The sequence below is a fragment of the Chinchilla lanigera genome, unplaced genomic scaffold (assembly GCF_000276665.1).
Source record: "Chinchilla lanigera isolate Chin_1 unplaced genomic scaffold, ChiLan1.0 scaffold00080, whole genome shotgun sequence".
In the NCBI taxonomy this organism is placed as follows: domain Eukaryota; kingdom Metazoa; phylum Chordata; class Mammalia; order Rodentia; family Chinchillidae; genus Chinchilla; species Chinchilla lanigera.
The window spans coordinates 4527475-4552094 of record NW_004955481.1 but is presented as its reverse complement, the minus strand read 5'-3'; the positions used below and the strand labels follow the sequence as shown (position 1 = coordinate 4552094).

The 24620-nt window shown below is 41.7% G+C and overlaps 2 protein-coding genes and 1 long non-coding RNA gene across 5 annotated transcripts in view; 1 reads left to right on the top strand and 2 right to left on the bottom strand.

Moving 5' to 3' along the window:
• The window catches only part of LOC106146486, an 11789-nt gene extending 6588 nt beyond the window's left edge, over positions 1-5201 (top strand). For both annotated transcript variants that reach the window (XR_001230934.1, XR_001230935.1), the window contains exon 3: positions 4595-5201. This is a non-coding gene — a long non-coding RNA (uncharacterized LOC106146486). The remainder of the gene's footprint in view (positions 1-4594) is intronic.
• LOC102028536 (uncharacterized serine/threonine-protein kinase SgK494) lies at positions 3090-7297 on the bottom strand. 2 transcript variants are annotated; one of them, XM_013503448.1, is made up of 12 exons: positions 7036-7297; positions 6360-6584; positions 6184-6267; positions 5988-6056; positions 5631-5700; positions 5198-5302; positions 4981-5021; positions 4716-4743; positions 4516-4605; positions 4340-4428; positions 4128-4238; positions 3090-3682 (listed from the first exon to the last, which is right to left on the bottom strand). In XM_013503448.1, exons 1-12 carry the CDS (start codon positions 7090-7092, stop codon positions 3461-3463), a joined length of 1191 nt encoding a protein of 396 aa, XP_013358902.1. In that variant the 5' UTR covers positions 7093-7297; the 3' UTR covers positions 3090-3460. The 2 variants fall into 2 exon arrangements, with proteins under 2 accessions (XP_013358902.1, XP_005402798.1); XM_005402741.2 differs by having other exon boundaries at positions 4122-4238; positions 6360-7297.
• A 91-nt stretch (positions 7298-7388) lies between these two features.
• The window catches only part of Kiaa0100 (KIAA0100 ortholog), a gene marked incomplete at its 5' end in the record, with an annotated part of 34867 nt that continues 17635 nt past the window's right edge, over positions 7389-24620 (bottom strand). The window contains 15 exon segments of the mRNA XM_005402743.2: positions 7389-8212; positions 8639-8773; positions 9060-9161; positions 9322-9452; positions 9556-9691; positions 9828-9938; positions 10448-10534; positions 11663-11843; positions 12504-12625; positions 12709-12864; positions 13636-13757; positions 14122-14304; positions 14498-14597; positions 23792-23998; positions 24434-24591. Of these exon segments, the coding sequence (XP_005402800.1) occupies positions 8030-8212; positions 8639-8773; positions 9060-9161; positions 9322-9452; positions 9556-9691; positions 9828-9938; positions 10448-10534; positions 11663-11843; positions 12504-12625; positions 12709-12864; positions 13636-13757; positions 14122-14304; positions 14498-14597; positions 23792-23998; positions 24434-24591 (2114 nt within the window). The 3' untranslated portion in view covers positions 7389-8029.

Here is a 24620-nt window from a genome sequence, read left to right as displayed (position 1 = left end):
TTTTTTTGGTTTTTCTCCGGTACCGGGAACCGAACTCACGACCTTGCACTTGCCAGGCAGGCGCTTTGCTGCTGAGCTAAATCCCCAGCCCCCTATGACTTTATTTTTTAAAAAGCTTTGATAAGAAACTGAGGGAATAACTCAGCGGTAGAGCATTTGTCTAGCATTCATAAGACTTGGTTTAATCCCCAGCAACACACATACAGACACACAAACACAAACACTAGCTTTAAGATTTCTGCAATAACGATTCCATTTAAAGTAATCAAGGAACTGGGATTAATTGTTTAAATCACCTTAATAGATAGATTATAATAAAATAGGTTAGAAGTTAAAGAAAATAAGAGTAGAGCTACAAAGACACTTTCCTTTTTTTTTTTTTTCTGTTTTCTTTTGAGACAGTCTCACCATGTAGTTCAGACTAGCCTTGAATTCATTATGTAGCCTATGCTGGACTTGTACTTGAGGCTGTCCTCCTACCTCAACCTCGTGAGTGCTGGGATTACAGATGTGCACCACCCCACCCAGCCAAAGATATACTTTTCTGCAAGTATATAAAGATTGGTATTAAATGCCCAATGTAGTAGGCTACATAGCCCAGGCTACGTAGTAAGTGCCAGCCTGCACTACATAGTGAGACCATGTCTCAAAAAAAAAAAATAAATTAATTTTAAATTTGCAAAACTTGTAATATGGGGTAAAATATCCATGTTTACAGGTGTGTTTGATTTTTTAAAAGTAATTTCTTCTAGGATAATGAAAAATCAAGTATAGGAATGAAGATCATTTCTAATTGTGTATTTAAAAATTCTTCTAAGTAAATTTCATATAAATAAAGGTATTAACATTTGTAAGTCAGTGATTCTGAATGGGGGTGCAGAGTGGGGAGAAGAAAAGTGCTTTCCAGAGATAAACATATCAGACCTGGGAGGAAGCAAGACTTTCAAATTTTTACTTTCTGAAATTTTGATTTTCTGTCATGCTCTCCATTCCACCCCGAAAATCACTGCTTAAATGCAACACTGAGAAGTGTGTTGAAAATCTCATTTGGGAAGAAATAATTCAAACTACGTACATGAAGTTGGTCTTTAAGCTATGTAATATGATATAGGAAAAGGGCTCTATTGACATTACATTAGTCATTCTCTAAGGACCTTAACCCATTGTACCACTGTGACCAGAGGGGCCATACAGTGTTGGATGACCTAACATTAACACAGGGCCAGACACACAGTATCAAAATCTTCTCCATCTGCTCTCTGTAAAAGCATCACAACTGGGGATGGTGGCCCATACCTATAATCCCAGCTACATAGGAAGCTAAGGCAGGAAGATCACAAATTCCAGGTTAGTCTAGGAAATTTGGCAAGATCCTGTTTCATAAAAGGGCTGAGGAGGTAGCCCAAGGGTAGAGTCATTGCCTAGCATGAGCAGTACCCTAGTTCAATTCCCAGTACTGGGGGAAAAAAGAAAAATAAAAGGTATCATAGAAATCTGAAACTTGTTCCCAACAATTAAGAACCAGTAGTATAACCTAGGAGTGGTGGCACATGGCTATCATCCCAAGTACTCTGGAAAGCAGAGGCAGAAGCATCACAAGTCTGTGCCCAACCTGGGCAACTTCATGTCTTAGTAAGACCCTGCCTGCCTCAAATTTTTTAAAAAAACCAGAAATGTACTAAGTGTGAAGACCTTGGCCTCAGTCCCCAATCTCACACACACACACACACACACACACACGCACACACACGAGATAGAGACAGTTAATGGTGGATCTAGGCCTCAGATTTCTAAATTCCAATCTAATGCTCTAAATTACTACTTCGGAAACCATTAATCCCTATTTTTAGTATTCAGGGTTTTCTCTAATGTGCATGTCTGATCACTACAACTTTTTTAAAAATGTAATAAAGCCATGAAACTGTCCAAAGAGAAACAAATGAGATAGAAGAACAAAGGACACATTCTCATTTATTTATATCCCAACTTTATTCCAAAAAGCTTACAAAGATACAGATAATATAGAATATAAAAAAGATTAAAACAGAAAAAAAGGAAAATAAAGGTAGAAAAGAAAGATGGAACCAAAAATATGACAGGCATATAAAATATATAAACATTTCCTAAAAGTGAGCTACAAATTGGGCTACAAGTGGTCTAGCATTAGTACAAGGAGAAAAATATAATCAACTGAAAATTTAGTGTCTTTCAGGTAAAAATCAAACAGCAGTTTAAGAAAAGCACAACTAGGTTCAGAGAAAATTTCTCTTATACATCCTAAATTGAACATTATGAGCTGTAGCGATAAACAACTTTTTAAAAGTAACAAGTTTCACAGGGATTGCCAAAGTGCAATCTGGTTTAGTCTAAAGACAGCATAATAAACTGATATAGGATACTCTCCAGACTCTCTTTGGTCTGGAAAGAGAGACCCTCAGATATAACTAAAGAATAATATGGTCTAGATTAAAGTATATTTTTTCCTCAAATATCAACAAAAATGAAACTTTTGAGACATTAAAGAAAATGAAAAATCATACAAGAAATGTGTATTACCAAAAAAAGGTGCATAAATTCATGGTCCAGATAATTTTCCTTACATAAAAAGAAAAAGTTCTTAAAGTACAGCTCTAATCTTAAATCTTAAGGTTAAAGTCATGCCTCTCAATCTGATTTGCCCAACTAAAAAACTGAATACTGGGCTGTCTAGAAATCGTCAACTTAAAAATTCTTGTCTTCCGAGACTTCATTCTGGAAAAGATTTAGATAGCTGTTCCATTTATCCCTAGAGAAGACATTTTATCTACAGATATTTCAGTTTCTATTTTCTTCCTCATATTAGACTATTAGATTCACTTTCTGATTTTTAAAAATTAGGTTTATTTCAGCCTGTCCTCAAACATCCAGATCATATTTTTTGCATGCATATTTATTTAGGTGTTGAAATACCAGCTTTTGATACTTCTGGCATGGTTCTTTCTTATTTTTATTTATTTACTTTTGGACACAGGGTCTTGCTATGTAGTTCAGGCTGGCTTTGAACTCACTATGTAGCCCAGGCTGGCCTTGAACTCACAGCAATCCTCCTGCCTCAGCCTCCTGAGTGCTAAGATTACTGGTATGTGCTACCACACCCAGCTTGAGACCTTTGAAAAATAATCACATTGTTTATGACCATCCTTTTAAACATATGAATAGCACCTTAGGAACTCATGATGCGTCACTACTGCCCAAGAGAGGAAACATGGCAGAGAAACAAGGAGAGGCAAAAGCTTGTAGACGACAGCTTCAGGGTATGCACCAGAGAAGTGAAGCAAAGGAAAAGGTTACCTAGAAGAATTGAATGGTAAAGGGCTACAAAGTAAAAACTAGATAATCAAGCTGGTCATACTGAGTCAGTGAGGGAGATCCTCAAGATCCCAGCTCAGCCCCAGTGATCCTCTCTCTACAGTAGAGAGGGTCAAGCAGGGACAGAATGGACAAGGAAGGGCTCCAGGTCACAGTCAAAGTCTTCGAAGGCCATGGAATCCAATGGACTGGGCCGGGTATCTTGTGTCTCCAGGACAAAGCTCACTGGCTGCTTCTGTAGGAGCTCTGGGTCAAAGACCACACCCCGAAAAAAAGGGTGGACCTGGAAGTGATGCCGATAACGTAGACGGTGGAGGGGGTTTTGGCATAAGAGCTGAAGGGAAACAGAATATAAAGGATGAGAGACTGAGATAGGAAAGAGGCTAAACAAAAAAGATGAAAAGAAAGAAGTGCATGGAGCTGTTGAAGGCAGGAAAAAGGAGCCTAAAGAGTAAAGGATTTGTAAAAGAGGGAGAAACAGGAAACTTGAGGCAAAGGTGGAAATAAAGGCTCTGTATTTGTAAGTTTTCTGGTTTTGCAACACTGGTCCACTTTCTCAGAAAGGACCTATACCTTCTGGATGAGCAAGAGAGTTGAGAGACCCAGGATTGAAGAATGTAATCCAAAGTACTGGTTAGAGGGCAAATAGCTGGTTAACCTGGAGCACCCCACAAATATCCCCCTCCAAAAAATTAACTAGAGGAATAGGGAAACATCACTTCAATGATAAGGAAAAGAATAGTCTGGCAGCCTAGAAGGAAAGTAGTGCTCACCCTTACCTCCTGAAGCAGGAGTGAGAACTCCTTTTTAAGAGAAGCTGGGATCTCAGACTCACAGTGTGTCACACTTGCCAACATGGCCACATGATCGCTCTCTGCAGCCACTGGGAACTGAATTAAGGGGTAAGAATAAGGTGAGATTTCCTAACATCTTCCTTCCCACCAGATGACAAAGCTCTCTTCTTTACCTAATAGCACTAACATTTTCTCACCTTCCCAGTTGCCAGAGAGAAAAGCACGACACCCAAGGACCACCAATCAGCAGCATGGTTGTAAGGGCCACCACTCAAGACCTCTGGGGCTATAGATTTGAAAGATCCTTGTCACTGACATCCTTTGACTATCCTCCAACTCAGTGTACACCCACCAGTGTTAGCTTCTCTCTCACCCATGTATTGAAGAGTGCCACAGATAGTATAGGCTCGGGCTCCCTGGGGCAGGTAGCGGGACAGACCGAAGTCTGTCAGTTTCAGATGGCCTATGAAAGAAGACAGGGCAGTGGTACCACTCCATTCCATCTTTATCAGCCATGCTTTATTCCCGAACTGAGGAACCTCTCATTCTGGTGCTATAAAAAGAAAGACTTACCTCGTTCATCCAGAAGAACATTCTCCATCTGAAAGATGACAGGTAAGAAGTTACTTTTTTTCTCTTCTTTTTAACTGTCTTTCACTGTGTATACCCCCCAGCTGAAGAAGGTATTCTACTCAGCATTCAAATCTATCCTCGGAGGGCCTTTACCTAACCCACAGAGGCCATAAAAGCAACGGTTTTTAGCTCCCTCCTGCCTTCTTGGACCTGTTGGAACTTCTTATTGAGGCTCCTCCTCAGACTAAGGGCAAAAGCACTTTACCTTCACATCTCGATGGATGATGCCCAAGTCATGGAGATAGCCTGTGGGTGACAGCAAGCACAGAAATATACTGAAGCTTTTCTCTCCAGGTTCCCTGGTAGCTACTATCCCATCCTTAACCCTATTCTTTGATTTCCAGAGTTACCACCAATTCTCTTCTAGTCTCTCCACCAACTTTATTCTTCCCTTCCCATTTCCTATACTACCTTTGACTTACACAGCACAAGGACCAGCTCAGCTGCAAAGAGACGGACAGAAGCCTCAGGAAAGCAGCCAACAGCAGACCACAGGGAATACAGATCTTTGCTGCAGTAGCTACACACTGCAAAACACCAGAAGTGTAGGCACTGTGTGGGGACAATGCCTGGGCTCAAAATGATGCTTTTTTTTTTTTTTTTTTTTTTAACTGGGAATCGAACTCAGGACCTTATGCTTGCCAGGCAGGCACTTATGCCACTGAGCTATATCCCCGGTCAATGATGCCACTTTCTGATCCCTCTCCCTTTAGGATGGAGTGGTGTTATGAGACGGGGAACAGAGCAAAGACAGAATAATCTTTCAAATCTATAATAAGCCCAGGGATATGTAATCTCAGGTCATAAGAATGGTAAATGGACCCTCGTGCAAGAAGAGAACAACCAGTCACTTACTAATAAAGAGGTGCCGTTTTCCCTGCCAGGTGTCTCCCAAGCTATGTACAAAAGGATGGTTGATTTGTCGCTAGGGACAAAGAATACAAGGAGTTAGAACAGGGTCACTGAGGATAAAGGCAGTGGAAAAAAATCAGGTTTTACCTACGTGTGGAGAAATGCAGCTGCTGCTTTAGCTGCTGGGTTCAGAAGAACTAACTGCTACTGTCTGCCTGGTAGTCTTGATATCAGCTTAACACTAACACACCGGGACATGTGTTGGGAGATATTTCCCTAGTATGACCTGGAATAACTATTGATAATTAATAGCAACTTTTCCTATTCTTCCCACCATCCTTTCTACAGCTCTGTACATACCTGGATGCTAACTTCCTCTTTGCACTGCCTCAGTGTGTCCTTTTGTAGGACTTTCACCTTGGATACCACCTATAAAATAAGAGGAACAATGGCTCAGAGGAGAATAGTGCTACTGAATTTTTTACTCTTAACTTCCCAGGAGTTCTCTTAGAATCAGGAACTAGAGAGTAATGCAGAGGAGTACCTAGAGTCCTACCTTGACTGCAAATACAGCTTTCTGAGCACAATCTAGCACCTTCAGGACAGTTCCAAAAGACCCTTTAGCCACTAGGCCTAAAATCTGTATTGAGAAATGGAGAACAGCAATTAAGACTGGTTATTCCTAGGTTTCTCCTCAAAGACAGAGCCCTCCCACGGATTCCATTAACTTACCTTCAGCTGCTGCTGCCCCCTAATGGGCCTTATGGGAAACTCTGGTAGAAAGAGGTCGATGAACTGAGGTACAGGCCACTCAGACAGAGGCTTCTCTAGGGTCTCCTGGTGCAGGCACTGATGCCCCTGTAGTTCCCAGAGTTCTTCCAGACCTGATCTCATGGACCCCACACCTGACCAGAGGCTCTTCCAGCCTCGGACCCAGGGGACCTGGATGTTGCCACCCTGAGAAGCAAGGGAGCCACTCTAAACCTAGCCCTGAAGCATTATTGGTTATACCCATGTTTGTAGGTACTCCCTCCCCTCATACCTCAGCCACTGAAGGTACAGTTTTGAGTACTAGGCCTAGCTTCCTACTAGCCTCGCTTTGTGATAAGACCTGGATTTCCTAGACATAATCCAAATCCTCTGGGAAAGCATTAGACACTTTCTCCATAATGTACTAAGAATACAATCTCAGAATAGTGTTGCAATGGTTTAAAGTTATATGCCCTCTCTGGTGCGCGCGCGCGCGCACACACACACACACCCCGTCACTGACTGCTCCTAACACACACACACACACACACACACACACACACACACCCGTCACTGACTGCTCCTAACCAGTTATTTCCTAAGCCCCCGGCTCATGCTTCACTTTCCCTCAACAGGCTGCTACAGCCCTATAGCCTACCTTACGAGAAGCAGCCACCCGGGTTTGTTGCCCTTGCCGACAGCTCACTCCTCCCATCCCGAGTCTCTCTGCCTCCTCTGTCCTTCCACTAAATCTGTTGTCCTAGTTACATAAGTGATTCCTCTCCCCACTGCTGCATTGTACATAAGCCCCACCTCTTCCAATATGCACAGACCCATCAGCTGTGGGCCGATGTCTTACTAGGGCTGGACAGTATCTGTGATACAGTTTTAAGGCAAGGAAAGAGGCTACCCTCATTAAGAGTTAGAGTAGCAGTTACAGGATATGTAGAGGCAATGGGGTTGGGAAGGACACAGGTTGAACGCATGTACTCAAGTTAAAAAAAACAAATGTCAAATTTAAAATATTTTTTTTCTTTAAATCTTTTTTTCCCACCATCCAGGGCACACCCCAGGGGGAAGAGTAGGGGACCCATGGCCAGCCCTGGTTCCTATAGCCATCCTCCCAAGTAGGCATACAGACTGGGAAAAAGCTGATTCCCCAGAACAATGAACTTTCATACAAGGCAGTGGAATGAGAGACAGAGGATCATTCCCCTCCCCTCAGTTTCCTGGCACAAAGGAAGAACAGTTACACTTAGAAATATATATATATATATAGATGTATGTATATGTTTTATATATATATATATCTATTTATAAAAATTTATCACACTTGATCAGAACTATTCCCCCACCCTTTCAGCTGACCCCACAGGAACAGGATCCCAGGCCCTGGGCCCATTCCCTGGGTCTTGCTCTCATTGCCTCTCTGGCCCTGGGCCTGATCAGCACAAGATGGAACTCAGCACTACTGTCCACCGTGCTCCATGGAGAATAAGCCAGCTGCTAAACAGTAGTGCCTTGCTCCACATTACCTGTGGGCTCCATACCCCCACAAATCCTGTAGGTAAAGGGAAGCCCCTCCCACTCCACAAGTCCCAGGGGCCTGAGTCAGAGTCAAATCCTCTACTGCAGCCACTCAAATTGCCAGATCACTTTCGCCTGCCAAAGATGGACTTCTTGCCAGGGTTCTTGTCACCCACACTTAAACCGATGAGGAGGCGAGCTTTCTCCTCTTCTTCTTGCTGTTGCATGTTCAGGTCTGATTTAGCTTCTAGCTTTCCCCGAACCTCAGACCCTGCTGCAGGCTTCAACCTTAACTTTTCTTTGATTACCTGGCAGGATGGAGAAGAGTAAAGGAAAAATAAATATTAGACAGGCAGAATATGTAAAAATGAGCCAAGTCAACAAAGATTTATTAAACTTACATGCAAGATACAATGGGGCAATTCAAACTATGCAATGGTCTGCTTTCAAGAAGCTTACAGTCTAATTAGAACCTGCTCTAACCCTGAGGTGGTAGCACCCCTCATTAGTTCCCTAAAGTTAGTGGCAGTTAATGTACATGAAACATTAGTAAATATTCAATTTAGTAATCTGGGGAGTTGTGGAGAAGGCAGGGAACAGAAGTCACTCACTTCATTTACCTGCCCCTTCCCACGGCTATCTGTTAATATTTCCTAGAACAAAAGGCTCTCCTGAGCAGAGGATCTGCTTGCCAGCCCTTGCTAACCAAACAGCCGTGAGCCCTGGTGGAATACCTGGGCAACCAGGGCTTTGCGGCTGTCTCTTTTGACAGCCATAGCAAAGTCCAGCCATGTCCATGTGTTATTGTGATACTCCAAACATGGCAGCACCAAATTAAGGTCACCCCAGTCCACACTGTTCTTTTCACCCTGTAAAAGAAGCGTGAGGGGAGAGAAGAGGGGAAAAAAATACATTAACCGCTATTTTGAGCCTAAACCTGTACCCAAATAAAGTCTTGCAACAGCAACCTATACTGATTTCCCCTTAACTCAATCTCGTAATGGCTCACTCCTCCAGAGAGCAGAAGGGACAGCAGATTTGTCACCCATAGCACAGCTTTACAAGAAGCTTGGCTGTCTCCCTGGTTACAACCTCTGCTGATCTTATCTGGTTCCCTTCCCACCCTGTTCTAGAAAATGCTGGGGAGATGCAGACCTTATAGCTGACACACAGTGGAACCTGTGGAATCTTTATGTAGATGAAGGAGTTGTTCATGGCAGCTCGCTCTTTCATCTTGTCAATATCATCCACAGGATGCTGGAAGGCATAAAAGTAGCATGAGCCCCTGAAACTATTCAGAGAAATGCAACTTAGTGCCCTCTCCTTTCAACCCTAGAGGAGACTCAGAAAACTTAAATCCAAGCCAGGCCCAACCTCAAGATTCTCCCACTTTAGTTATCAGAAGCATTTGTGATACCTCAGGTGATTTGCGAAATGACCTTCTGACGGCAGAACTCCGAGTCAAGCCCTGTGCAACACCCTTCCCCGGGCCCAGCTGCACAGCATCATCTGCTGTAATCAGCTGCCGAGGCTTCACCACTGGTATTCCTATGAAAAAGCAAGAGCACCAACTGTTACCCTCTTTCTGATCTTTTGGTTGCCTCTGGGGCTACCACCCCATCTTCTGGTACCCTATCAGGAAAGTTCTCACCAGTAGTTACCAGTTTAGACTTATCCTCTTCATCACCAACTTCATCATCTTCTACACTTCGGCCAGGAAAAAAAAAACCCATCATTCTATGGAAGAACTGGTGTGTCAGCTGGATGGTGAGAGGCACCACATTTACCTAAATGTGGAAGAAGGTTGTAGAAGCAATTATGTTCAGACACTAGGCCTCAGTTTTCTACTCCTATTTGGCATTTACATATAGCTAGCTTTGGGCTGCCCTTTGTTCCTGGGTTCCCAAGGGATTATTTACTAACCTCAAAGTGTTCCTTAACAGAGATACCCCCAACAGGGGGACGGACTTTGCTGAAGAGGCGAAGGGCTAGCTGTCTCCCAGACTGGCAAGAGCTTTGGGGCCGCAAGACTACCTGTAGGATAGAGTGAATAAGAGCCCACCAAATGTTCTCCATACCATAAAACCAACCCAGAAATCCTCTGCAGTATACCCATGAGAAACACTGGGATAGAGGGTATGCTGATTGTATGAGATTAAAAGAGATGTCAGAGGTGGTGATTAGCATATAATGAACCTGAAAACAAACAGGATATGTAGCAGTTGTCTGGGAGGCTTCTGAAAAGGCTTATTATAGTGGATGGGAAGGAAGTAGAATAAGAGATTAACAGGAAAAGCCATGATCTTGGTAAGGTGGGCAACCTTCCATCTCAGATCACATTTCCTGTAGTACACTTATATGGAAGGGACATTTTAAATGTTGTGTGCTAAGAGGCATAGGAATGACAAAATAAGACTTGTCTTGTAGGGCTGGGGGATGGAGCTTAGTATGCAGAGTACTCATCTAGCGTACACAATAACCTGGATTCAATTCCCAGGACCACAAAAAGCAAAAAAAAAAAACAAAAAGGGGGGAAGACTTGCCTTATAGACAGCATTGGGGAGGAGGTTGTTCATAGTGAACCATCCCAACTCCAGAAGATGTTCTGCAGTGTCATCAGACTTATTCACCTGTAAAGACAGATTGTGCTCTGCTCCCATCCACTATAATAAGCTTTTTCAGAAGCCTGCCAGACAACTGCTACACATCCTGTTTGCTTTCTGGTTCACTATATGCTAATCAAAATCTCTGACATCTCTTTTAATCACATACAATCAACATACCCTCTATCCCAGTGTTTCTCATGGGTACTACTGGCCAGGGCACTAAATACTAGTAGTAATTCTAGTTATTGTGACATTAAAAAATACTCTCATTCAATTCCAAACACAGCTTGTCAGAAAGAAACAAATAATGTCATCTTTCCATTATCAGTGGGTAACTGCAAAAGCTGAGTGTCAGTGTCAGAATGGCTCTATTCTAAGGTGGACTTGGAAAATTACTTCCCTTTGGGAATTACTTTTAGGAATAATCTTAAAGCAAGAAACATTTGATCAAACTCACCTATTTATATTGTTTAATATTATAAACACCTGTCTAAGAGAGTCTAAGTTTCTTTTTTTTTTTTTTTGGAGACAGGGTCTCATTATGCAATTCAGGCTGGCCTTGAGCTCACTTTGTAGCCCAGGCTGGTCTCGAACCTGCAACAATCTTCCTGCCTCAGCCTCCCAAGTGCTGGGATTACAGGAATGCACCACCACGTTCGGAGAGAGTCTAATGTTTCTAATCATGACCATTAATAATTATTATGGCTTGTATTTCGATGTTCCAAGAGCCTCATATGCTCATAGGCTGGGCTTCTGGAAGGTGTCTGGATGATGGGGACACTACAGTTGACACACTGTGTGAAGGCCTGGTAGGAGCAGGAAGGTCAGTGGAGCCAATGACCTGGCACGGTATATCTCTGCCCCACGATTTGTCCTTCCTTCTGTGCTTCCAGGCCACCATGCGGCCACTAGACCCTTCCATCTTGAAGTTTCTATATTTGAGCTTGTTGAACATGGACTTTTAAAACACAAGCCAAAACAAACCTCTGCTGCTTTAAGTTGTAGGTGTTGTGTATTGTCTCTCGATGACAAGAAAGTGCTTAAGACAACAATCATGTAATAATTAGTCTTTTTTCTCTTTGTGAATTGGATTCCTGAGACAGGTCAATGTCGAAATATAGTTGTTTCTGTACAACTGTCTATCCCAGATACCTTGCTATAAAGAAACCTTTGCAGTTCCAGTTCAGCAATTCCCAGCTGTCCATCTTCCTCTGTCAGGCGCCATCGAGCCTGAGCAAAGTAAAATTCAGTGCGACGGACCACACTCACATCTTCTTGCTGCTTCCGCAGCTCCATCTTGTTAGCCCGCTGCAGCTGGAAATCCTTAAAACACCTACAAGTGGATAGGAGAGCTGAAGTCAGTAAGGGAAACAGCATGCAAACTGAGGGTGGGATGAGGTGTTCTAGAATGATGAAGGTGGCAAATTTAGCAATGAACCTATTCTGGATTAGCTAATCCCTGTAATTTTTTTTCACTCAATTTACTGTCTAACACTGACCTATGGGAACACAAAGTTCATCTTTCAGCTCTATAGCTTCTTGATAAAGTAGTCTCTTCTCACTAATAACCCCTATCTGTGTATCTACATTTGTGTTCCTTCCTGATCAACTTCCAGATATTGTCAGTTCAGACGGGTAAGGCCATAAGTGATTTTTCCCAACTACCCATTTTTCTTGCAGCACAGCCTTTCCCAGGAAGTATTCTACTAAGGACTCAGGAGAAGGACTCTCCTGTTTTTTACCTCTTTGACCAATTTGAGCTGAGCATGCATAGTGACATACATCTGTAATCCAAGAACTTGGATGCTGAGGTTCGAGGGTCCTGAGTGAGACTAACCTGAACTACAGAGCAGGAACCTTTTTCAAGCCTAAATCTACTATGCTAGCTTTTGATAAGGCACACTAGACATACGGACTGTCACAACATGGACAGGAAGAGAAACCAACTCTGGCTGGGGCAATGGAAAAGGGTAGAGAAAGATCACTGGGGCACCTGATGAGGATATTGAGCTCTTCACTTTCCAGCTGCAGGTTGGCTTTTTCCTGGTTTAGCTGCAACTGAAGCTTTTGGTTCAGGTCAAGCATGTTTTCATTTTTGCTGTCATCCTGCAAAGACTAGCGAACCAGGAAAAGAAATTAAAAGGAAATTCCCTTGTCATAGGAGACTTCCTTGCTGTCAGACTCCCTGGGGTGACTACCTTCATGATAGAATACATCTGCTTTTCCAGGTGCCGTATCTGGGCCACATGCTGCCGCACAGCCTCCTGAAGATGCAATATGCTACTACGCTGCTCCTCAGGGTTGCTAGAAATCTCAAGCTGGAACCTAACCCGCTGCTTCTTCTCACTATGCTCCTAAAGGAAAGAAGAAGAAAATAAATACAATATTTTCATTTGTTTTGTTTTTTTTATGATGCTAGGGAATGAACCCATGCTTAGTCCATGTCTGCTAAAGAAGTGCTTTATCACTCAGTTTCATCACCGACACTATGAATAAAATTTGTTTAAATAGACACATCTTGTAGTAAAGTGAAATAAAGCAAGGAACAAGCTGGAAATGGTGGTGCACATTTGTAATCCTAGCATTCTGGGAAGCTAAAGGAGGATTACAAATTTAAGCCCAGCCTGGATATCTTAGCAAGATACTGTCTCAAAAAAATAAAAAGGGCTGGGGATGTACCTCAGTGCAAAAGCTTTCAGTTCAAGCCACAGTACTGCAAAAAGACAAAAAGGAACAAGAAGTGGGAGGACTGGGGTTCTATAAAACTAACCTTTATCTGTCATTAGTAGCAAGAATGAGTGGCAGGTCAGTACAGCAGATACAACAATGTAGCTTTAAATCAGGCCCCCAGGTTGGGGACGATACAAAGAGTGCAGTTACCGCTCTTAAGAGCATTTAGGTGACTACATGGGGAAATGCAGGGATACAACAAACAGGTTCTGCATCTTGGGGAAAAGCAGAACTTCCAAGCGCAGCATATCAACTACAGCCCTTCTGCAGTGTGAGTATGGCTTTTCATACTGGAGCCCAAATAAAGCACAAGGTATATGTATAGTGGTGGGGTTGCGGGTGTGTCCTGTGAAGCTATCCAACATTCTCTGAATTCTACCAGGGCCCATGCTCACCTTCCTTTTGGGCTCTACATGGAGCAACAGGTTGTTGACAATGTCCAGGATCATGGCATACTGAGCTGGGTTGGTCGAAATTTCCAATTCATGGTGGATGAGAGTGAAGGTATCAACAGCCCCTAATAATTATCAGTACACCTAAATAAGAGGCTCAAGTTTCTCATAAATACAACCCCGCCCCTTAACCCACATTTGGAACCATTCATGTTAGTCAATCCCACAGAAAGGAGGTAAGACATGTTCATGGGTAGAAACATGTTTGCTTGTTTCAGAACCATGCCCAATATCCATTCATCCCATTTTCCTCTAAGAGTATAGACTGCTTTCTCATTGCAAAATTTAGAAAACATAAACCACAGTACAATGTCTGTGCCCATGCAAAACAGGACTTCCAGTAACTCTTCTTGTCTCATAACCACTAAGAAAATAACTCCTTTTACAAGTTCCCTAACCCTGTCCTAAAAGCCATTCAAGCTTGAATACCTTCTTGCTTCTTTAGGAGATCTTCCTTTTCCTGGTTCTCATGAACCTCAGGTGGCTTAATCTGAGTTGCTAGTTCAGGATCAACATCATGGCTATAACTAATATAGTACATTCGGCAACTACAACGTGAAATGATCCGCTGGACTTGCTGGGCTTGCTGGGCCTCAGCTGGCTGGTTCCAATCTAAAAAGAGATGGGGAAGATAACAGGAAGACATTCTCAATAAAGGTGTAGTGACAGCTTCCCAGCTACAGTGTGATGCCCAAGTAACTCAAGAAAAACTGCTTTCAACCCAAAAGCACAAAAAACAGTTAAGCAAATGCCCTTTTGGGATGCACATCTACTCTGTATCGCTAAGAGGAAGGGGCCAGCTGACCTGTGGTGGTGGTAACCATGCCTCCTACTGCCTGCCCACTCTCCATCAGCTCCTGCACAGAGTCCAGACTACGCTGCCGGTGCTCCTCAATATTCTTCACCTGAAGACAGAAATGCAAGTACTATTAGCTCTTGTGGAAATAGTGGCTTGTCCTGGTCAACTAAGTTACCAGATCTCCATATGTCAAGCAGTCATGTACCACATTAATGATGTTTCGGTCAACAACAAACTCCATATGTGACGGTGATCCCAAAAGATATCACCCAGTGATATCAGAGCTGTCTTGGTTTGTCTTGATACACTCTATGATGTTTATACAATGATGAAATTGTCTAGCAATACATTTCTCAGAACATATCCACATTGTTAAGCAACACACGACTATTGCTATTACCTAGACCTCTACTATCTTGAACAGCTAAGAGATCTCCCAGGATAACCCATACAGTTCTGTCTCTTGCCCCAAGTCACCTAAATTCTCCAACCTAATTGAATTACATGCTGTTTTTCCAGGCCCACAGATCTGAGACCAGAAAACTAATGAGCTAGATTAAAATCAAATCATAACAGGGGCAAAAAATATTTTTGAATGACTCTCCTAGTGCTCAAGAAGCTGAGATAGGAGATCACTGTGGGTTCACGGCTACACATTTCAAGTCCATCTGAACCACATAGTGAGACCTGTCTCAAAAAGCAAGAAACAAGAGCCAGGTGTGGTGGTGCACACCTGTAACCCCAGTATTGAGGGTGAAGGAGGACTGCTATGAGTTTGAGGCCAACCCCCTGGGCTACATAGTGAGTTGAAGGCAGCCTGAACTACAAAGTGAAACTGTCTCAAAACAAAAAAAAAGGACATGGAAAGACCAGAAGCAGTAAGATCAAGGCTTCAGGATGGCAACTGAGCCACCCTAAAGAAATCCTGTAAAATAAAAAAGTATTACAGGAAACGCGAAGAACAGAGTCCTTTCCACTAATGCCAAGAATATTCCATTCTAATGCTAGTAACACAGTCTGAAAAACAAGGGGTTCAGCTATAAAAAACTGGCATGTCTAAAAGCAGAAATCCAGAAAATGCCAGCTCTCATCAGGCTGAAGTATTAACTCCAGTTCACAAATAAAAGTGACTTGCCCAAAAGGCTCATGAGTTCCTATAATAGCAAAACCGTCATTAGAATTCATATAACCATGCTTGTAATCCCAGCACCCAAGAGGCTGAGGTAAGAGGATCACTGTGAGTTCAAGGCCAGCCTGGGCTACACAGTGAATCCAAGATCACCCTGGGCTGCACAGCGAGACCCTGTCTCAAAAAACAAAAACAAAAAATTCTCAGACTCAGGGTTGGGGATTTAGCTCAGTGGCAGAGCATAAACACAAGGCTCTGAGTTCAATCCCTACTGCCAAAAAAATTTTTCTCAGACTCAGTTGGGTATGGTGGCACACACCTGTAATCCAGCACTTGGGAGGCTGTGGCAGGAGGTCTGCTGGGAGTTCAAGGCCAGCATGGGCTACATAGTGAGTTCAAGACCAGCCTAAGGTATATAAGGAGACCCTGTCTCAAAAAAGAGGGAAAAAAAAATCTTAGACTCAGCAAGGCATACTAATGCACCCTTGTAACCCCAGCTACTGGGGAGGCTGAGGCAGAAGGACAGCAAATTGAGGCCAGCCTTGGCAATTTAGCAGGACCATGTCTCAAAAAAGTGAAAAGGAAAATAAAAACAAAAACAAAGAGAGGACTTCCAGGAAGATGCCAGAGTGATAAGCAGCAGAGAAAGAGCCTCTCCAAGACTTAGTATCCAGACACTGAAATATAGCAATGCAAGGAAAAGAAGAGGGAGGAAGTGGATCCCCCAGACCCAGGAAAGATATGAAGTGAAAACTAAAATGCATGGGGAAAGTGAAGAGAGAAACTTCCAAAGAAAGAAAATTAAACAAAGCAGCAGCAGGTGGTGGGCAGTGCCTTCTCCCTGTACTGAGACTCACTGCGTGGGAGGGGTGAGTCAAACCTGCAGACACAGTGACTGCTGACAACACCAGAAACCTCGAGGGAGATATGCACAAGTGGAACACAGCAGTGGACATGGAGGACTGCAGTGGCTGGTGGTGACTGGTACCAGATCAGACCTCCCTCAGGAGAGGGTAATACACCAGGAGCCATCTTAGAAAGAGGACAACTGAGGTCCAAACTCATAACAACTGCTGGCTCCAGCTAGTGGCCCCACCAGAGTTCAAGCCCACAGAAGGCTGGCAGATTGCTGCAGGCTGAATAGGTCAGTTCTAGCCTCATGGCCAGAACCAGCCTAAATCTCAGGGGAAATAAAGGTGCAGGCTCACTGGGATTACTCACTACTCCACCATACAGCTACTGCTGGTTTGCTGGCATTAATCAACACAGATTTGGATGTGGTCGTCCCATGTTGCCTACCAGTGACAACAGAGACACACCTTGAAATGGATACTTCTTCCTTTCTTTTTTATTTTCTTCTCTCTCTCTCTCTCTCTCCTCCTTGGTTTTTTTTGTGTGTGTTTTATTTAGTTTTTAGTGGCTCTTGTTCAGTTCCTTTCATTTCTTCCATCTTTCCCTCCTGTCTTCTGCACCAGTTTCCTAAAGTATGCATGACCTCCTTTGTCCTCTAGCCTTGCTTCTACTCTTTTCCTCTTCTTCTATTTCTCTATTTCCCCCCCAACTCCTTATCCTCCCCTGAGGATAAAATTGGCATATTATTTACTGCACATAATTTCATGGTTAGTTTTAGATTTTGTTCTATAACCATAAATCTAGTTCATATGCTTAAAGGGGGCAAATTACATTACCTCAGTTTGTCATTTTTTAGGCTGTATTTGATGCTATTATTATTGCTGATTGTATCACTTTAGCCAAAGTGACATAACTGCTCTAAACTAGTTTTTCTTCCTGGTATACCAGGACTGAGATTGCCTAGTCACAAAAAATACTATAGGCCAGTGCCAAAGAACCAGGGGCTGGGCCACAAAGGCACCAGTTTCTCATCCTGAATAAGTTGAAGAGGTAGAATCTTGAGACAGACTCAAAACCCAAAAGCCAGCTATACTTGGAAGAAATCTCTGAGAAACAGTCATTGCCTAAGGGTTCTAAATACTAGCAATAAAGCTACTCACCATAAGTAGTTTACAAGCATCAACCCAGGAATTAACTAAAAGAAAGAAAGAAAATGAGAAGATACTTAAGCAAGATGCAACCCTAGATGTCCAGCTCATCAAAGGCAAACCCAAGGGCCAGTGAGGTGAAACAATAAAAAAGCCACCCTCTGAAGTGGTAATAGCAGAAGTAACAAGGCAAATAAACAAGGGTGTAGAAAAAAATCAAATCAGAATTTGTCAGATAACTACAGAGATGGGACCACAATGGAAAATATGCTTAGTGACTCTAGAGCAGATACAGTTAAAAAAATAGAGGAGCTCAGGAAAATGATGGAAACCATGAATGCCCAACATAGGAAAAAAATGGAATCCATAAAACAAAATCAAAGATATCTAGGAGATTAAAAATTCCATTGAAAGTATACACAACAGAATGAGCCAATGTGAGGACAGAATCTCAGATATAGAAGACAGGATTGCAGTTAGTGATCATGAAAAGAAAAATTTCTTAAGAATAGCAAAGGACCCCTAGAAATCAATCCAGTAGCTTCTAGGTGATGCAAAGAAGAATACCATAAGGTTGACCAGAGTCAATGAAAAAGCATGAGATAGCACAAATGACATAAAAACCCTATTCAACACACATCATGACCAAAAACTTTCCTGGCAGAGAAAAAGAAGGTGAGGCATATAGAACTCCAATTAGCCATGATAAAAAAAAAAAAATCTGTAGCAATGCATATAATAGTCAAGATTCCAAAAATTCAACGTAAGAACAGAATAGTAAAATCTGTTAAGAGAAAAGAAACACAAGACTGATAAAGGAAAGCCCATCAGAATCACAGCAGACCTCTTAACACAAACCCTCAAGTCAAGAAGAGCTTGGAGTGAGGTATTTCATGCCCTAAAAGGAAACAACCTCCAACCCAGATTGATATACCCTGCAAAACTATCTTTCAAAACTGATGGAGAAATAAGATACTTCCATGACAAACAACACTTGAGGAAATTCATGACCACTAAGCCAGTTCTCCATAATGTTCTGAAGGATATTCAAGAAAGAAATAACAATGATTACAACTCCATGAACTCCAATAAAATGAATCTACAAGGCAAGGCAAACAGAGGAGGTAAAAAAGAGTCAACAACAGGAAAATAACACGACAAGCATAAGTAAATACGTATTAGTTATAACCCTTAATGTTAATGGTCTCAATTCACCAGTCAAAAGAAACAGACTGGCAGAATGTATCAAGAAGCAAGATGCAACAACATGCTGCATACAAGAAACACATTTAATTCAAAAAGAAATTCACAGACTGAAAGTCAAAAGATGAAAAACAATTCTGCATGCCACAGTAATACAGAATAAAACAGGGGTAGCTATTCTATTTGCAGACAAAGTAGATTTCAAGCCAAGACTGACTAAGAGAAACAAAGAAGGCTACTACATCTGTGTTAAGGGAACAACCCAAGAGGAAGAGATAACAATCATAAATATATATGCAACAAATACCAGTACACCCAACTATATAAAACAAATAAGCCCTAATACAATTGTGTTGGGGGATTTCAATACCCCACTGTCACAAGTAAACAGATCAATACAAAAAATCAACAATGAAACATTAGAACTGAACGAAACTTTTGAACAAATAACTTAGTAGATGTCTACAGAGTGCTCTACCCCACATCAGAATATACATTCTTCTCAGCTGCACAGGGACACTCTCCAAAACAGACCACGTACTACCTCATAGAACATGCTTAAGTAAATGTAAAAGAAATGGAATTATCCTATGCTTACTATCAGACCATAGTGTAATGAAATTGGAAATCAGTGGCAAAAGAAACCACAAAAACTACATAAACACGTGGAAATTAAATAACACATTCCTGAACAACCAATGGGTCACAGACGAAATTAAACAAGAAATTAGACAGTCTCTACAATTAAACAATAATGCCAATACAATATACTGGAACTTATCTAATACAATGAAAGCAGTCCTAGAAGGGAAATTTATAGCAGTGAACATTCATATCAGAAAAACAGAGCAAGCTCAAATAAACAACTTAATGTTGAACCTCAAACTTCTAGAAAAAGAACAGCAGGTCAAGCCCTAAACTCATCTGAGGGAGGAAATTATAAAGATCAGAGCAAACCCAGGCATGGTGGCACATGCCTGTAATCCCAGCACTTGGGAAGCTGAGGCAGGAGGACTATTGCAACTGTGAGACCAGCCTGAGCTACAAAGTGGCTCAAGGCCAGCCTGAACTGCATAGCAAGACCCTGTCTCAAAAAAAAAAAAAAACAAACAAAAAAAACACACACACACACACACACACACACACACAAAAGCAAAAAAAACAAAGAGTTGGTTCTTTGAAAGATAAAACAAAATGCAGCAAACCCCTAGCCAACCTTATCCAAAAAGGAAAGACTCAAATCTATGCAATTAGGAATGAAAAGGATGAAATCACAACAGACCCTGCAGAAATCCAGAAGATCATCCATAAGTTCAAGAACTTGTATTCTAATAAAATAGAAACTGCAGAAGAAATGGACAGATTCCTAGATACATATGAATTACCAAAGCTGAGTTGAGAAGACATAAAAATTCTAAATAAACCAGTATCAGTCAATGAAATTGAAGATGTAATTAAAAGCCTACCAACAAAGAAAAGCACAGGCCATAACAGATTCGTTGCTGAATTCTATGAGAAATTTAGAGAAGACCTAATACCACAACTTCTCAAACTCTTTAATGAAACTGAAAGGGAAGCAATACTTCCAAATTCACTCCTGGAAGCAAGCATCACCCTGACACCAAAACCAGAGAAGGATCCAACTAAGAAAGGGAACTATAGGCCAATCTCCCTAATGAACAAAGATGCAAAAATCCTCAGTAAGATACTAGCAAACAGAATGCAGCAGATCATCAAGATTATATGCCATGACCAAGTAGGATTCACCCCAAAGATGAAGGGATGATTCAGCATATATAAATCAGTAAATGTAATACACCATATGAACAGAGCCAAGGACAAAAACTGTATGATCATCTCTATAGATGCAAAGAAGTATTTGACAAAGTCCAACACCCATTCATGATAAACACTCTACAGAAATTGGAATAGGTGCTCTTTTATCTCAGTCTGATAAAAGCCACCTATGACAAACCAACAGCAAAACATCACACTAAATGGACAAAAACTGAAAGCTTTCATGGAAGACAAGGATATCCGTTGTCACCACTCTTATTCAATACAGTTATGGACACATTAGCCAGAGCAATTAGACAAAAGGAAGAAATAAAAGGAATAAGGATAAGAAAGGAAAAATTATTATTTAACATGATACTCTACATTGAAGACCTGCAAATTCCACCAAAAGAACCAAATTCAGTAGTGTAGTTGGATACAAAGTCAACACTCAAAAATCAATAGCTTTCCAATACACGAAAAACAAACTCAGAGAGAAATTAGGGAAACGATGCCCTTCACAATAGCATCCAAAAAAAAAAAAAAAAAACCCTAGGAATCAACCTAATGAAGTAAAAGACCCCTAGAATGAAAACTATAGTACTCTAAAAAAGGAGATTGAAGAGATCAGAAAACGGAAAGATGTTCCTTGCTCTTGGGTAGGAAGAACCAATATAGTGAAAATGGCCATACTCCCAAAATTGTCGAACAGATTTAATGCCATCCCAATCAAAATCCCAACAGCACATCACACAGAATTAGAGAAAACAATCCTAAAATTCTTTTAGAACGAGAAGAGACCTAAAATAGCAATGGCAATTCTAGGCAACAAAAGAAGGCAGGGAACATCACAATTCCTGACTTGAAATTATACTACAAAGCCACTGTGATAAAAACAGCATGGGCCAGGCATGGTGGCACATGCCTGCAATCCCAGCACTCAGGAGACTGAGGTAGGAGGATTGTTGCAAGTTCGAGACCAGTTTGGGCTACAAGTGAGCTCAAGGCCAATCTGAATTGCCTACCGAGACCCTGCCCCAAAAAGACTAACAAAAAAAAAAAAAAAACCACATCATGGTACTGTCAAAAAAAGAAAGAGGATCAATGGAACAGATTAGAAGATACAGGAACAATTCCAGGCACAGTTAAGCCACCTTATCTTTGACAAAGTTGCCAAACACATTCACTGGAAGAAAGAGCCTCTTTAATAAATGGTGCTAGAAAAACAGGCTTTCCACACACTACAGATTAAAAGTAGACCCATATCTTTCGCCATCCACTAAACTAAAATCAAAATGGATCAAATATCTAAATATTAAAACAGAAACACTAAATCTCCTGGAAGAGACAATAGGTAGAACTCTTGAAGACACTGGGGTAGACAAAGACTTTATGAACAAAACCCTGATTGCATAAGAACTATCACAAAGAATCAACAACTGAGTTCTCATCGTATTAAGAAGTTTTTGCACAGTTAAGAGAAACCACAAACAGAGTGAAGAGATAACCCACAATGTGGGAAAAAATTTTACCAGCTCTTCTTCAAAGGACTACTACCCAGAATTTATAAAGAATTCTAAAAAATCAGATCCTCCCCACCAATTTAAAGACCCAATCCAAAAATGGACATCCAAAATTAATACACACATCTCAGATGAAGAAATACAAACAGCACAAATAAATATATCAAAAAATGTTCAACATCAGGGCTGGGGATTTAGCTCAGCGGCACAGCACTTGTCTGGCAAGTGCGACATCATGAGTTTGATTCCTGGTACCAGAAAAAAAAAAAAAAAGTTCAACATCATTTTCATTTGAGATGCAAATTAAAACAACGCTGAGATTTCATCACACCCCAGAAAAAATGGCTATTATCAAGAAATCAACCAATAACAAATGCTGGGGGGACTGTGGGGAAAAAGGAACACTTCTCCACTGTTGGTAGGAGTGTGGATTGGTGTAACCACTGTGGAAATCAGTGTGGAGATTCCTCGAAAAACTAGGTCTAGAGGCTCCATTCCAGCCACCTATCCCCGTTCTTGGTATCTTACTGAAAGATACAAAAGCATCATACCACAGAGATATACATGCACACCCATGTTTATACCAGCACAGTTTGTAATAGCCAAATCTTGGAAATAGCCCAAATGCCCATCAATCAATGATTGGATAAAGAAGATGTGGTTGTTTTATACAATGCAGTACTACTCTGCCATAAAGAAGGATAAGCTTGAGACATTTCTAGGTAAATGGATGCATCTTGAGACCATACTCTTTTTTTGTGTGTGTGTGGTTTTTTGGTTTTTCTCCGGTACCGGGAACCAAACTCACGACCTTGCGCTTGCCAGGCAGGCGCTTTGCCACTGAGCTAAATCCCCAGCCCCTAGAGACCATACTCTTAAGTGAAATAAATGGGACACACATATGTAAATACTGAATTGTTTCTCTGGTGTGAGGAGGACCAAAATGTGTAACAGGTATTGTCAAATAGGAAGAAAATATTCAAACGGAAAGGGAACAAAGGAGGAGAGTAGGAGAGAGGGAGGAAGGAAAAGTAAAAAAATGAGAAAAGAAAGAAAAATGCAAACAAAGCTTCTATAAATAAAGAGGGGAAAAGGGGATTAAGGGAAGGTAGGGAAATCAGGAAAAAAATCAAGTTATACCATGTACAGGTACAAATTTCCACGTACAGGTGAAAAAAACTGATAAAAATCATTTTTTGTATGAAAACCAAACAAGAGTACTGCTGGGCATGGTGGAACATGCCTGTAATCCCAGCACTCAACAGTATGAGGCAGGAAGATCACCTTGAGTTCAAGGCCAGCCTGTACTACATAGTGAGACCCTGTGTCCAAAAAACCAAAACCAAAACCAAACAAAACAAGAACAAAAAAAAAAAAAGGCGGGGCTGGGGATTTAGCTCAGCGGCAAAGCGCCTGCCTGGCAAGCGCAAGGTCATGAGTTCGGTTCCTGGTACCGGAGAAAAACCAAAACCCCCCCCCCCAAAAAAAACCAAAAAAAAAAAGTACTACAACATATGCTTACAGACCACAGACTGCCCACATTCTAGGTATTATTTGCCTTATTCTGTTAAGCAATAGGTACCATCAAGAATCCTCCTGCTATTTTAGTGGATGGGGATAACCATCAAAAACTGGAATATAATGGAACTTCCCAGTCCCACTAACTAACCTCTAACCAGAGCTGCCGGCCATCCTGCTCAGTAGGGCTGCTTTCAGTGGTAGCAAAATACTGCATGCCATCCAGCAGGCAAGTCCAAGATGTTTTTTGCTTCAGAGTGTCACCATACCAGGCGGGATGGTGTTGGCACTGCAGCAACTGGGCTTTGGCAGCTGACACAATGACACAGCCTTCTGTCTCTGCTCCACGAAGAACCATCTATGCCAGACACAGAAGGAGAGTTACGCCACCAACGAAGGTGAGAAGGCTACTGAGATTATTCAACCACTTCAGCTGCTGAGTTTAATTCTGGCTGAGGTAACTTTACTTCCATGGATTTTTTTTTTTTGGTCTTTTTGAGACAGGGTCTCACTATGTAGTTCAGGCTGGCCTTGAGCTCACTTTGTAGCCCAGGCTGGCCTTGAACTTGCAACAATCCTCCTGCCTCAGCCTCCCGAGTGCTGAGATTACAGGCGTGCACCACCACACCCAGCTTCCATGGCTTTTAGACATGGAAGTGATTGTTCATGTTACGGGCAGCAGGCGCAAATTTTTTGCTCTACCCACCCATTCTTATATAAAGGTAAAGGAAGACAAATAATATGAGTACGATCTAGCCCAATGTTGGGGGGTCCTCTGGTAAAGAAAAAGTACCTGGCAGTTGACCAGCTCAATAAGGCAGTTTCGGTTGTATATGTCATCTGTCTGGCAGGCAGCAATGCCACACAATTGGTCACTCATACCTGACTCTTCTTCTGTGAATACCACAAACCTATCTGTCTCTTCAATCAGCTTCTGCAACATGTAAGCACCTGGCAATGGCAAAGAAATATAAGTGTGG